The sequence below is a fragment of the Protopterus annectens genome, chromosome 7.part0, assembly GCF_019279795.1.
Source record: "Protopterus annectens isolate FY-2018-M chromosome 7.part0, PAN1.0, whole genome shotgun sequence".
Taxonomy (NCBI): domain Eukaryota; kingdom Metazoa; phylum Chordata; order Ceratodontiformes; family Protopteridae; genus Protopterus; species Protopterus annectens.
Window position 1 is genome coordinate 570260451 of NC_056739.1, and position 15344 is coordinate 570275794.

The following is a 15344-nucleotide window of genomic DNA, read 5'->3' on the forward strand; positions in this document are numbered from 1 at the left end:
CTCTAAGCACTACAATCTCCCTTTGTATTCTAAGTCTAGGGCAGGTTTTGCCTCTGCTGTCTTGCAGGGTCTCCTGGCTGCCCCTTCTTCTGCATAACCTCCTCCCTCTTCACAGCTTTGGGATTCCACCCTACAGTTATGACTGCAACAGTGAAACACGAAGAACATAGTACAGTTGTGTACACCTACCATAAATGTAGATGTTCGAGTGTCTTCATTGTTGCAGTCGGTGTTTCCCTCCCACCAATCCCCTCTTATCTTCCTTTTCTTTTGTGGTGTATTTGTGTTTCCTTTTTGGACACCTTTTGGTTATTTTGGGGGACTTCTGACATCTGGGGCAAGAAAGACTGGAGAAGATGGCGTCGGCTGTCAGCTTTATATCCCTGCGTTCTGACGTCAGGGTGCTTGCTGGTACAGCCGACTGACCCAGACTTTGGGATTTTGGCCGACCTCGGGCTGCCTGCCGTCAGGATCACCCTACAGTTATGACTGCAACAGTGAAGGCACTCTAACATCTACATTTATGGTAGGTGTACACAACTGTACTTGTCAACTGACAGTGGATTTAGAAATGCAGGCAATGGTATACAGCATTTCTCAGCTTAGCAGCAGCTCTGTGTTCTTACTTTCAACTTCAGAAGAACTTTAAACCTCAAGAACTAAACTTGCATTTGTATTGTCTGCACTTAGAAAAGTTTGGTTTTACTAGCTAAATTTAATGTGATTAGTTTGAAGCATTTTTTTTTTAGTTTTTGTTTCATATCATATAACCAGAGGTCATAAATTCCTTCTCTTCTTTTTTCCAGTGCTGTCAGAGTGAAGTGTTACAATGTCCTGGAAATGTGGATTAAGGTGTCTGGAGCTGCTTCTGGAGTCCTGCAGGGAAAGTTGCACCATTCTGACATCCTTTTAGCTCATCTCCTGACAGACATCCCTCCTCCTTCCGAGACCTTAAAGGTATACAGCTGAGGTCTGTTTTTTGAGGTGGACAGTGGCAAAACTTAAATGGAAGGGCAGATGCAATCACTCAATTTGCATATCACCAAAGTAGCATTGATTGTGTTTTGGTCTTGCCAGTTAACAGTGGCATTTTTCTTTCTTCCACTCTACATTTGTCTGCATCTTTGTTTTTTCCAGCTCTGAGAATGTAAAGAATTCCTGTGCATACCCCTCTTCAAAGTTGGAGTTTAATCATTTGGTCATTTTATAAGTAAAAAAGTTTGACAGTTAAGATGCACAGATTTCATTGTGGCATTTACCTGTAAAAGGACAGTTGTATTTGTATTCACAACATGTTGAAAACAGTATGGCTATGTGAAGAAACTTGCCAACACCATAGAATATTTTATATGTCCTTCATATGGATCACTGTAGCAGTCATCACTTTTGAGATTTCTGCTGTAGATGAAGTACTCGGATTTGTACAACTTCCTTCACCTCGCCCTCTACCCCTGTTAAGTCTCTCTCCCTGGGACATCAACACGTCATGAGCATAAAGGCAGGTGTCGTCTCACACTATTTGTAGTTTCCTTTCCACATGCAGTTCTTTTGGTGCTATATGAGGGCACTTGTCATTCTGGTAGTTATCGACCATCCAGAACTGGACAGATAAAGTACATTGTTGGGAAACCTTTACTGCTTTCTTTATTGTGGCATTTTTGATGTATACTGACATGCTGTTGCTATAGTACGGGTTATCACTGCAGGGTCTGCTTTGGGCTTAGAAAAAGTATTTGTGGGTTTTAGGTACTTTGTCTAACCTGTTAGATTTCTGTGGGGCTAGAGGTTGACAGGTAAAAACTGAAAGCTATCAGGAAAACATTCTCTCCCCCTTATACAGCTCGCGCCAGCCAAAAACTCTCAAGCCGAGTCTCTACCCACAATGCCCCTTTGTTCATTACCTCAGATCGAGTTTGCAAAATTGCAGCAATATGAAGTATCTAATATAATAATAATGATGATGATAATGGTAATAGGAAGCCATGCCCATGGTAAAAACCCTAGCATAAGCCCAGGATAAGGATACGATCCTCCAGGATGTCTGAAAGGAGGGGGGGGGGGTAAGAAGGGAGGGGATGTGAAGAATGAATGAAGGTCAACAACACAGATGGAATGTTATGGTGAGTACATAACTACTTTATCTGATGTTGTCAATCTTTGTTTATTCTTGATAGATATGACAGAGTCCCCAGCTACCTCTACCCTGGGTGGCCTTATGGAATGATATTCCTGAGCACCATAGAACCAAATGATGCTCTTCCCCTGGAAACCATATCCAATTTGTAATGAGTGATAAAAGTATGAGGCATTGCCCAAGTGGCTGCAGCACATATTTCATCCAGATAAGCCCTGGAGTGAATAACCGCTGAAGTGACTATCGGTCTGGTTGAGTGTGCCTTTACAGGAATAGGTAACTTGCAGTTGTTATGACCATAAATAAAGGCGATGCAGTCTCTTAGCCATTTCGACAAGGTCACCTTGGAAGACTGGTTTACCAATTATTGGTCCTGAAAAGGAAGCAAACAGTTGGTTTGAAGATCTGCCAGCCTTAGTCCTGTCCGGATAAAATCTCAACTGTCTGTGAACGCATAGCATATGTAGACAGCATTCACATTTGTTAGAGAAATTTGGAAAGAGAACTGGTAAATGAATGGACTGATTTATGATTGATTCAGAGAGCACCTTAGGAAGAAAGGAAGGCTTAGTTCTCAAGGGTATGCCATCCTTGTGGAAAATTATATATGGCGGTTTTGCACAAAGTGCCTGTATTTCTGAAACCCTTTTGGCGGAGGTAATGGTGACTAGAGTTTTCCAGGAGAGGAATTTGAGTTGACAAGTGGCTGCTAGCTCAAAGGGAGGTAATACCAAATTTATTTATGTATTTATTTTGACATTTGTTGATCAGGTTAGTCCAGCTAGGCCGAAGCCCTTTTTCAGTGGAGACCCCGGCAGAAAAGTTAATCAAAAACATAACGTCAAAACTACTTAACTACACAAACATGATACATAGCTACATAAATGTAATTACCAGGAGTAACAATAAGCTAAGTTAAAATAATTAAGATTTTTATTTATTTAGTTATTTTATTTTACATTTGCTGACCAGGCTAGTCTAACTGGATATATGTCCAATTTAGGTAGAGGCCCGTGGAGAGAAGCTCCACATAAAAACAAAAGCAAACAGAACATTGCAACTTCAGTTTCTGTTCACTTGTCCGATAAAACAGTTGTTTACATGGTAACTTAGCAATCATGATAGATTAAAAAAAAAAAACAAAATCGAAACTTTTTTTTTTTTTTGTGGACCAAACAATAATAGAAGAAAAGAGAATTCAGAAGGATGTGAGATTCCCAAATCAAAGTTGTAAATATGGCATAGGAGAATAGATAATTATTTACAAGGTAGGGAGATTTTGTTAAGGGCAGTGACTCGTCTATAATGCAGTGACTTGAGGGATTGAAGGTCCGGGTGCAACAGCCCTTGGAGGTGTGAGAGTAGATCTGGAGCTGAGTTCAGAATCCAAGGTCTGTGAATCAAGTGAGGTCATAGGAAGGGAAACCAATCCTGCCTGGGCCAGAACGGAGCTATGAGAATTACTCTGGATCGCAACCTTTTCACTTTCTTCAGAAAAAAGGGAAATGGGAATTGGGGGGATGCATACAGGACTTGGAGGGGCCAATCTAGAAGGAGAGCATGTTTGGGGGACTTTCCCTGTGGGAGGGAGTAGGGCAAAGTACGCACTGCATTTGTTTATCGGGGAGGCAAATAGGTCACAGCAAGGTTCAACTCATCAGTGAAATATCTGTTTTTACCACTTTGGGATTCAGAGACCACTCATGAGGCAGTAATATTCGTCTGCTCAGCTTGTCCACTATCACTTTGTAACTCCCCGGGATGCGCGTTGCCACAAGAAAATGGTTGGACGCCATCTCCCATTGCCAAACTCTGACAGCTTCCCAGCAGTGGGAGTAGGATTTGGTTCATAAGTGTGTAGTAGGCTAACTGCCTTGGAGCCTATATAAGCCTAGCCCAAAAAGATTCCCTGGCATCGTGCCACCCAAAGTTAGTTCCCAGTGCCTCTGTCAAGGCTACTGAAGTGATCCCTGGGGTGAACTTCCTATTACCCATCCACTCATCATGATTCCTCTTAGAGGGGCAGTGAAGTGCTCTGCTTGACTTGAATGGGAAGTTTGTTCCAGAGTATGAGAAGTCTTTGGGTTAGGAACCTGTCCCTCCAGCATGATGTCCTTCAAGAATGCAACTGCAGTCATAACATATGGGTTGTCCTGCCTCAGGCAGCCCACGGTCAGCCGGATTCCAAAGTCTGGGTCCGACGTCGGCTGATGTCACATTTCTCTCCGTCAGAGTGGCTGGAGTATATAAGCATCAGCCGACGCCATTTTCTTCAGTCTTTCTTGCCGCGCGGTGCCTGAAGCAGAAGCAGTTCGCAAGTGCCGGTCGGTCAGCTCCTGTATTCTTCGAATCCGAAGTCATCAAAAAAGCTAAGTACCCCGTTGGGGACCTTTTCTTGCCTCAGCCGATGTCAGAAATTACTGAAAAAGTTAACAATTGTCTGTCTTGTGGTAAACAAATACCTCATAAGGATTTCCACTCTTACTGTCTTCCTTGCTTTGGCCCAGACCACGGCGTCTCGGCCTGTGTCGCCTGTGCTCGCTTCAATAAGCGCACTCTCAGGTGCCGGGCGGAGTTCGCTGAAGACTTTTTCGGCGATAAATTTGCTTATACAATGTCGTCGGAACTTCCGACATCACAGACTCCTAAGAAACGAAAAGACCGGGACCAACATCCTCGGCCCGCGTCTTCCACCGACTCCACGCCAAAACCTACCGCGAGTGCTCCGGTTCCCCCTGAGACTGTTATTTCACCACTCCGAACCGAAGACACCGCATTACCGATACCTCCGATACCGGAGGCCACACCGACGCCAGTTATAGATTTTCCTCCGGATACTGAAAGCGAGGAAATGCCCGAGACCATTGCTGTAGATAAGGTCACTCCTGCACGTGGAGCTGCTAGGCCTCCTATGGCCATGTCTATTAAGGCCTACACACGTGCTAAGGCAGCCAGCAAGACCAAGCACCTTACTGCTAAATCCTTACCTCAGCCTACTCCTGAAACACAAATCATGACTATGGCCGCAGACTTAATTTCCATGATTAGAGGTTCACAGGCCCATCCTGAGAGAGGATCCCAGCCTCCTTCTGATAAGAGGCCGCGGGTTGAACCCTCTGACCCTATCCCTTCAGATGAAGATTCTGAGGACTCTGTTCACTCCGAAGGCCAGGAAGAGCTCTTCCAGACCTATGAGGACTCGGATGCAGAGGATTCCATCCCCTCAGCCTCCCCTCCTGAGGATATTTCTTTTGGGGGAAGTTCTGCATACCATGAGGGAACATTTCAAGTGGCAAGGCCAGGAATATTCTGATTCCAGAAAGCGCCTTCGAACCTTCTTAAAAAGCCCCAACACAGGCCCCTGGCTATACCTCCTGTGCTTGATGTTTTGGATGACCTATACTCTGACTCCAGTGTTACCCCGGATACTCTTCCTCCTGCTCCAGCCAAGCCAGACAGATATTATAGGGTCCCAGAAACACATTCTCATTTCTTTAGGGCCCATGCTGTTGATTTAGAAACTATTTCTCAGGGACCTAAAGGGGTTTCAGCATCCACCTCCAAAAATCCTTTGCCTTCCAACAGGGAAGCTAGGTCATTAGAGAGATGGGGGAAAAAGGTCTACTACACCACTACTTTATCTATGAGAGCTCTGAATTGCCTCTTCATATGTTTCAATGTCAGGATTACCTGTTAGATGATTTACAGAAAACATTGGCCTCTCCTGAACCTTTAGACAGGAAGTCTTTGCAGGAAGCTGTACATAATTCTCAGCAGGTCAGCAATCACTTCCTGCAGTGTGGATATGATGCATTGGAAGCTTCATGTAGGGCAGCTATGACAGGGGCGGTCCTTCGTAGACATGCATGGTTAAAAGAACAACCTCTGCCAGATCACGTTAAGGCAAAACTTCTTGATGCACCCTTGGAAAAGAACAAGCTTTTTGGTGCTAATGCTAAAGATGTGTTAAAGTCCATCGAGGAAAAAGCAAAATCAGTTCAGACGGTCAAAGATTTCCTCCAGGTTCAGCCACCCAGATTCAGCAGGAATTGGCCTTCTAAAAACTGGTCCTTTCCTAATCCTGAAAGATTTCAAAGGGGTAAAAACAGGCGTGGCCGAGGAAGAGGACAATACAGAGGTTCTTACAGGGGACGACAATGGCAACCAGCAAACCAAAGAAGTGACACGGGTCTCCCCTGCCCCACAGGGACAATCTCAATGACTTTCCTCTACTTCCGCTGACCAAGGAGCAAATAGAAGCTCCCTTGGGCGGAACATTATCTCTGTTTTCAGACAATTGGCACAGATTGACAAAGGACAAATGGATTTTGGACATTATAGACCAAGGTTACAGGTTCCACTTTCATACCTTACCAAGAAAACAAGGCATGCCAAACCTACCACAAAACCAGAGGGCAGAGGCTATCAAGCAAATTTCTCTGCTTGCTCAGATCAAAGCAATAGAAAGAGTTCCACAACAAGAACAAGGCCAGGGGTTTTACTCAAGACTGTTCCTTGTTCCAAGAAAAGAAACTCAATGGAGACCAATACTGAATTTGTCCGCATTAAAAACTTTTCTCATAGTACCAAAGTTCAAAATGCTGACGCTACAGCAACTCCTTCCCATGCTGGGCAAGGGGTCTTGGCTGATTACTCTGGACCTCAAGGAGGCATACCTGCATGTCCCTATCAGACACTGCTGCAGAAGATACCTCAGATTTCTTGCAGGGACAGAGCATTATCAATTCTCAGCATTGCCATTTGGCTTATCTACTGCGCCCAGAGTATTCACAAAATGCCTGGCTTCAGTAATTGCTCATTGCAGGCTCCAGGGGATCCAAATTTACCCGTACCTGGACGACTGCCTCATACAAGCGGACGACAAATTGATTTTGACAAAAAACTTGAACTATGTCATACAATTGCTACAGGCTCTGGGATACAGAGTCAACTTCCAAAAGTCAAGATTTCAGCCATCCCAGCAAATAACCTTCTTAGGAGCCAATCTAGACACAGCCTCTCAAATGGCTTACCTGACAGAAGACAAGCAAGAGAAGTTAACTCATTATTTCAAAGGTTTGGCAAAACTCACCCAGATGACTGCAAGGAGATTCCGTCAGGCCCTGGGTTACATGGCATCCTGCATTCTCCTGGTTCCATTAGCAAGACTACACATGAGAAAGCTTCAGTGGTACCTAAAAAGCCTATGGTCTCAGCACAGCAACAACCTAGAGACAACCATACCGCTCATTCCATGTCTACAAAAGGAATTCCTATGGTGGGCCTCGGTAAGCCAGGCAAACACAGGTATGTCATTCAAAAAACCTCAGATAACACAGACCATGACCACAGACTCCTCAGACCTTGGATGGAGGGCGCACATGGAGGGCAGATGTATACAAGGACAGTGTGGTCTCCAAAGGAAACACATCTGCATATAAACCAAAAGGAAATGCTGGCAGTAATGCATGCCATCGAGGCCTTTCGACAACAACTTCAGCAAGGCCATCTACTGATACGGACAGACACCACTGTGATGTGGTACATAAACAAGCAAGGGGGCACCCATTCTTACCCCCTTTGCAGACTGACAATGAATCTTTGGGAAAAATCACTGAGCCTAAACATAGTTGCAATCCCAGTTTGTTCCAGGCAAAGACAATGTGCTGGCGGACAGCCTAAGCAGGAATTTCATAGATCCACACGAGTGGTGGTTACATCCGAAAAGCTTCACACAACTCACCTCGACATGGGGCAGGCCAGAAGTAGACCTATTTGCCGCCCACCTCAACCATCATCTACAAAAATTCTGTTCAAGGACATATCATCCACAAGCTTGGAAAATAGATGCTCTTTCATTCAACTGGAACTTCCTAAAAATCTATGCATTCCCACCTCTGCCACTGATGACCACAGTATTACTAAAGATCAAAGCAGAGAGGCCCAAGGGGATCCTAATAGCTCCAGACTGGCCAAGACAACACTGGTATCCACTACTACGGAGCATGTCACAACAAAAAGTGGGCCCTTCCCCAATGGCCCCTACTTTTGACTCAACACAACTTCAAAACAGTGTATCCAAACCTTCAGACGCTGCAGCTAACAGCCTGGGAGATCCCATGAATAACCTCAATCTATCTCTTTCCAAGGAAGCTCAGCGGATATTAACAGAAGCTCGAAGACCATCCACCAGAAAGGTTTACTTAGCAAAATGGAAGAGATTCAGCATTTGGAATACCAGCAAGGGACATGATGCATCATTATTGAACATCCCACTCATCCTGGAATATTTGGCAGATATGCTACAGAATGGACTCTCATATTCTTCCATAAAGATACATGCTTCAGCTATTTCAGCTAGATATAACACTGATCTGCCTGTGTTTTCACATCCTTTGTTAAGGCAATTCCTCAGGGGAATCAAGAACATTAAACCACCAAGAAAGGCTCCAGTGCCAGCTTGGGACCTCAACTTTGTCTTAGAAAAACTGACTCTACCTCCCTTTGATCCAGCAGCTTCAGTGGACTTACAATTTCTCTCATGGAAGACAGCTTTCCTGTTGGCAATTACCTCAGCAAGAAGGGTTTCGGAACTACAGGCCCTAATGGCAATACCACCGTTCATAATCTTTCACAGAGACAGGGTCTCCTTAAGAACCAACCCTACTTTTATGCCAAAGGTGGTATCTAGGGTTTCTTTAAATCAAGCTATTCACCTGCCTACTTTCTTCCCCAATCCTGAGAGCAAAGGGGAAAGACTGTTGCATACCTTGGACATTCACAGACAACTTCGCTACTACCTGGACAGAACCAAGACCAGTAGGAAGTCTGATCAGCTTTTGTAGCTTACGCCCCTGGAGTACAAGGAAAAGCAATTTCCAAACAGACCATTTCAAAATGGATTGGACATTGCATCAGATTTTGTTATTCCTTCCATGGGAAGAATGTTCCAGCCAATGTCAGACCACACTCCACCAGAGCTACAGCCACCTCTACAGCATTCTTAAGGGGTGCCTACAAAAGACATTCTAGAAGCTGCTACATGGAGCTCCGTGCATACATTCTCCAAACACTACAATCTCCCTTTATACTCCAGATCCAGAGCAGGCTTTGCTTCGGCAGTCCTGCAGGGTTTGATTGCCACACCATCTCTGTCCTAGAGCATTCCTCCTCCCCCAGCTAAGCTATGGTATTCAACCCATATGTTATGACTGCAGTTGCATTCTTGAAGGACATAGTACAGTTTTGTACCTACCATAAATGTAGATGTCCGATAGATATGCAACTGCAGTCGGATTTTCCCTCCCTCCATACCCCTCTATGCCTTGGGTCCACTCCTATCCCTGTTTCTCTTAGCTGGGGATATCTGTTATGGTGTATCTGTTTATTGCTTACTTATCTGTCTGGAATCCTGTTTTTGTCTTCCAATTTGATTACAGCCTTCCTTGGAGGACACCTGGCATCTGGGGCAAGAAACACTGAAGAAAATGGCGTCGGCTGATGCTTATATACTCCAGTCGCTCTGACGTCGGAGAGAAATGCGACATCAGCCGACGTCGGACCCAGACTTTGGAATCCGGCCGACCGAGGGCTGCCTGAGGCAGGACAACCCATATGTTATGACTGCAGTTGCATATCTATCAGACATCTACATTTATGGTAGGTACAAAACTGTACTTTCTGTTTATTGTGGTAATAAGGTTTAGGTTCCTGGAGCGTGTGGCACGGAGTGACTGGGATTTCTTTAGGTGTAGCATATCTAGTAGCTCTGGGTCAGACACAGCTTTGTAGGTCAAGCAGAGATTGCCTCTAAGTAGGTGATAAGAGACAGAGAGTATAGCTGGAGTTTTTTGAGTCTGTCCATATAGGACATGTCTAAGGCCTAAGATCCTCTTAGTAGGTATTTTTGTGGCCTTTCCAGTTGTAGGTGTTTAGTGAGGTACGTACCAAATGGGGCGTTGTATTCTATAAGTCTAATGAGGGACGAGTAGAGAGGGATTATGACCTCTTTCTTTCTGGATGAGAAACCTTTTGTAATGAAATGTGCCACATAGAAGGACTTTCTGACTACAGTGGCAATGTGGTTATCAAAGGAGAGGTTGCTGTCAACCTGTGTCCGCAGGTCTCTTATCACACCTTTGGTGTTTAGTGGACTACCGCCTATGTGGTAGTTCATGGGCACTGAATTTTTCCCAAAGGGAATGACAGTGCACTTTTTGGCATTGAGCCATGATTCTGGCACCAGACATAAGTCTCAGTGAGGCCTTTTTGTAGAATGTCTACATCAGTTGGAGAATCAGTAATGGCTCCCAGTTTGCAATCATCTGCGAACTTGGTCAGCCAGAGTCCCTTTGTGTTGGCTTGAACTTCAGAGAAGTAGATGCCAAACAGGAGAGGACCTAGAACCAATCCATGTGGGACACCCACTTGTAACTGGTTGGTAGTCAGTTTTTGGAGTCCTCTACTTTCTATCAGTGAGCCAGTTGGCAACCCATGTTATGACACAGGGGTTTATGCCTAGTTAAGTGAGTCTTATCTATGATTCCTGAGTGAGGGATGGTGTTGAAGGCCTTGGCAAGATCTAGGTAGGCTGTGTGAACTACCTTGCCCTCTTCCACAGCTCTGGTGACAGACTCAAAGAAGTCTCTCAGGTTGAGCAGGCATGATCTACATTTCACAAACCAAAACTGTGTAGGGCCCAGAGTTTGGAGATTCCCTATGTCCTTATTTATAAGATCCATGATGATTCGCTCCATAGCCTTACATATCAGACTCGTCAGATTAATGGGGCGGTAGTTTCCAGGGTCTGTAGTCACTCCCCCTTTGTGGAGAGGGATGACCATAGCAGTTCGCCATTTGGTAGGAACAAAGCCTGAAATGAGGCTGTGATTGAACCGGGTACTCAGGTGTGTTGCCAGTTCACTTTGTAATTAATGTAGAACACAGCCAAGGCTATTATCAGGTCCCATGGAAGCTGTAGTCTTGGCTTTGGACAGTGCGTTTTTTACCTGTGTAGCTGTAATAATAGGGACTTGGCATTCCTCAGGTATTGTGATAGGCCCTTTAGGGGATGAAAGGGAAGTAAAGTTCGCACTGAACCTGTCATCCAATATGTTGGCAATATCATTTGGTTCTGTATATGTATTGCCATTGTGCTGTATCTGAGTATTGCCATGTAGATTTTTGACGTAACTAGAATGCCTCGTGGTTGTCTTTAGAGTCTGCAGCAGATGTTCATCGTGTTACACTGCTGCAGTCATTACACTTGGGTTATCCTGACGTCAGGTGGTTCCCCAGTCGGCCTGAGTTCCAAAGTCTTGGTCCGGCGTCGGTTGCTGTTGCCTCCTCCCTGACGTCAGTGCGACAGGGGTATATAAGATGCAGCCAACGCCATTTTCTTCAGTCTTTCTTGCCGCGCGGTGCCCGATGCAGAAGCGGTTCGCAAGTGCCGGTCAGCCGACTCCTGAGATTTTCATTCGGAATCCAGAACAGAAGTCTTCTACAAAGCTAAGTACCCCATTGGGGAAACTTTTTCTTGCCTCAGACCGATGTCAGTAAAAGTTAATAACTGTATTTCTTGTGGGAAGCAAATACCTCTTAAGGATTTCCACTCCTATTGTATTCCATGCCTAGGCCCAGACCACGACGTCACTGGTTGTCGGTTTTGTGCTAGGTTTAACAAACGCAATATTAAACGTCGGTTTGATTTTGCCCGACATTATTTTGGTAGAAAATTCAATTACACCATGCCATCGGAACTTCCGATGACCGGATTACACAAAAAGCGCAAAGACAAGGACAGGCATCCGAGGCCCAAAACTGATGACGAGGCCTCTTCTAGGCTGGTCGCCGGTTCTCCAGTTTGCAGCAAGGCGCCTACGCAGCCCGTGATGACCGCATCCACAGACCGCCTCCGACTCCCACATGGAGCTGGCTGGGCCTTCGGACGCTCTGTTTTCAGCCTACCGAGACTAACCCTACTGAGGGAACCGAAGTAGCTGAGCAATCCACAGCTTCAGAGGGTGTCTTCAGACCTACCCAGTTAACCATTAAACCCTCTGCTAAGTCTAAGGCCCCATTAAAAGCAAAGAAACAGATACAGCATTCTCCAGGACAGGCTTCCATGGCTAAGAAACAAATGCTCAAAATGGCCGAAGACCTAATCATCCTGATAAAAGGCTCAGACAGGATGCAGATTATGAATCTTCCGACCAGGTGTCCATTTCCTCAGACATAGGATATTCCTTACCCCCTTTGAGAATTCGGATGCTGAGGAATCTATTCCATCAGCCTCTCCACCTGAGGACTACTCCTTTGGGGAGACCTTACATACCATGAGGGAGCATTTCCATTGGGAAGGCCAGGATTACTCAGAATCCAAGAAAAGGCTCCGAGACTTCCTTTTGTTGCCTCAACATAGATCCCTTGCTATTCCGCCAGTGTTAGATGTTGTGGACGATGTGTACACTGAATCCAGCTTAAACCCTGACTCCTTACCTCCAGCCCCAGTTAAACCTGATAGATGTTAGAGTCCCTGACTCTCACAAATTTCTGTATAAAAGCCCTGTTGCTGACCCTGAAACTATTTCTCAAGGTCCCAAAGGGATTAAGGCCTCATCAGCAAAAAACCCAGTTCCCTCTGACAGAGATTCCAGAGCATTAGACAGATGGGGAAAGAAAGTATATACGTCTGCAACTTTAGCAATGAGAGCCTTAAATTGCCAGTTTCACATGCTAAAATATCAGCAATTTTTGATGTCTCAGTTGAAACAAAAGATGCTTCCAGATTCAGATCCTCCTAATTTTAAAGAAATGCAGGATTTATTGCATGCAACTGAACAAGTGGGAAAACATACTTTGCAATGTGGGTTTGATTCCTTAGAGGCCTCCTGTAGAGCAGCAGTTACAGGCTCTGTCATTAGAAGACATGCTTGGTTAAAGGAACATACATTACCAGATCATGTTAAGGCAAAATTATTGGACGCAGCTTTGCAGCAGGATGTGTTGTTTGGAGTTAAGGCAGAGGAGGTATTAAAGAAGATGGAGGATAAGGCAAAATCCATGCAAACGGTGAAGGATTTCTTACAGGTTCAGCCTCCTTTTTTTAGCAGAAATTGGCCAACAAAGAATTGGTCCTTTCCAATCACAGACAGACCTCAGAGGCAGATACAAACGTCCAAGAGGTAGAGGTCAAGCACAAGGTCCTTACAGGCCTCGACAATGGAGTACATTAGGCCAGAAGGAAGGGGAACACAGGCCACAACCTTATAAAAAGCAGCCTCAATAACTTCCCATTACAGCTGCCAAACAGTTCTCTCTTGGCAGCCCCCTTAGGAGGAAAACTGGCACTTTTTTATCACAATTGGCTTTGCATCACCAGAGACAAATGGGTTCTCAACATTGTATCTCAAGGTTACAGGATGTTCATCATGTTTCACTGTTGCAGTCATCACTGTAGGATTTTTCCTGCCGGCAGGCAGCCCTCGGTCGGCCAGAATCCCAAAGTCTGCATCCGGCGTCGGCTGTTCAGTCATGCTCCCTGACGTCAGAGTGCCAGGAGTACAAAGATGCCAGCTGATGCCATGTTCTCCAGTCTTTCTTGCCGTGCGGTGGAAGCAGTTCGCAAGTGCCGGTCGGCTGACTCCTGATATTTTTTCGTGTTTCATTCCGAAGACTTTCTTCTACTCAAAGCTAAGTACCCCATTGGGGAAACTTTTTTCTTGCTCCAGTCCAATGTCAGAAAAAGTTAATTGCATTTCTTGTGGGAAGCAAAAACCTCATAAGGATTTCCACTCTTACTGTAGTCCTTGTTTAGGCCCTGACCACAACGTAGCTAGTTGTCAGTTTTGTGCTAGATTTAACCAACGTACTATTAAGCGGAGGTACGATTTTGCTTTTCACTACTTTGGCAGGCGATTTAATTACAATATGTCGTCAGACACACTTCCGACTACCGGAGTTCACAAATGACGCAAGGATAAGGACAGGCCTCCGAGGTCCAAATCAGATGACGGTTTACAAGCGCAGCCAGCTACAGTTTCGGCCATCGTCAGTGAGGCGCTTTCGCAGCCCCTGTCGTTGGCCATTTCAGAACCGATTGCCAAAACGGACTCCAAGGAGCCAACTAGGCCTTTGAGTACTCCAGCTGCAGGACCTTCGGACAATGCTCCCTCGGATGGGTCCGGAGCCGCTGTGCAGGTACCGGCTTCCGAGGGGGTTTTCAGGCCTACACAGCTTCTGATAAAGGCAAAGCCAAAGGCGAAGACTCCTTCTAAATCAAAGACTCCAGCCCAGGCCTCTTCTGATCCGGGACCCAAATCTCAGAAACAGATGCTTAAAATGGCGGAGGACTTACTAACCATGATTAGGGGTTCACATCCCCCTCCAGACAAAAGGCCAAGGCAAGAATTGGATTATGAATCCTCTGATCAGGCATCTATTTTTTCAGTGTCTTTCTCTGAACAGGAATTTACTTTCCCTCCTTATGAGGATTCTGATGCTGAGGAATCCGTTCCCTCAGCTTCTCCTCCTGAGGATTTTTCTTTTGGGGAAACTTTACATGACATGAGGGAACATTTTCACTGGGAAGGACAGGAGTACTCTGAATCTAAGAGAAGGCTTAGGGATTTCCTCCTTCTTCCCCAACACAGACCCTTGGCTATTCCTCCTATTTTGGATATTGTGGATGATGTCTTTTCTGAGGCTAATTTAACTCCTGACTCCTTTCCTCCAGCCCCTGCTAAGCCTGACAGATATTACAGGGTCCCTGACTCCCACAAGTTCCTTTACAAAAATCCTGCTGCTGATCCAGAAACCATTTCTCAGGGTCCTAAGGGTGTTAAGGCCGCCTCTGCTAAAATCCCTATTCTGTCAGATAAGGATTCTAGAGTTTTGGAAAGATGGGGCAAAAAAGTGTACATTTCTGCTATTTTATCCATTAGGGCTTTAAATTGTCAATTTCATATGCTAAAATATCAGCAATTTCTGCTGTCTGTCATGAAACGAAAGCTAGGTACCATTTCTGCATGTGCAGATAATAAGGAATTACACGATTTGATGCATGCTACTGAGCAAGTGGGGAAGCATGGCTTACACTGTGGTTTTGATGCCTTGGAGGCTTCATGCAGGGCGGCTGCCACTGGCACAGTCATTAGAAGGCTTGCTTGGTTAAAGGAACAAAACTTGCCTGATCAAGTGAAAGCAAAGTTAC

General features: G+C 45.2%; 1 protein-coding gene across 1 annotated transcript in view; it reads left to right on the forward strand.

The window, feature by feature from the left end:
- The window catches only part of PELP1 (proline, glutamate and leucine rich protein 1), a gene marked incomplete in the record, with an annotated part of 1137423 nt that overhangs the window by 594755 nt on the left and 527324 nt on the right, over window positions 1–15344 (forward strand). The window contains 1 exon segment of the mRNA XM_044076299.1: window positions 807–957. Coding sequence (XP_043932234.1) covers window positions 807–957 — 151 coding nt within the window.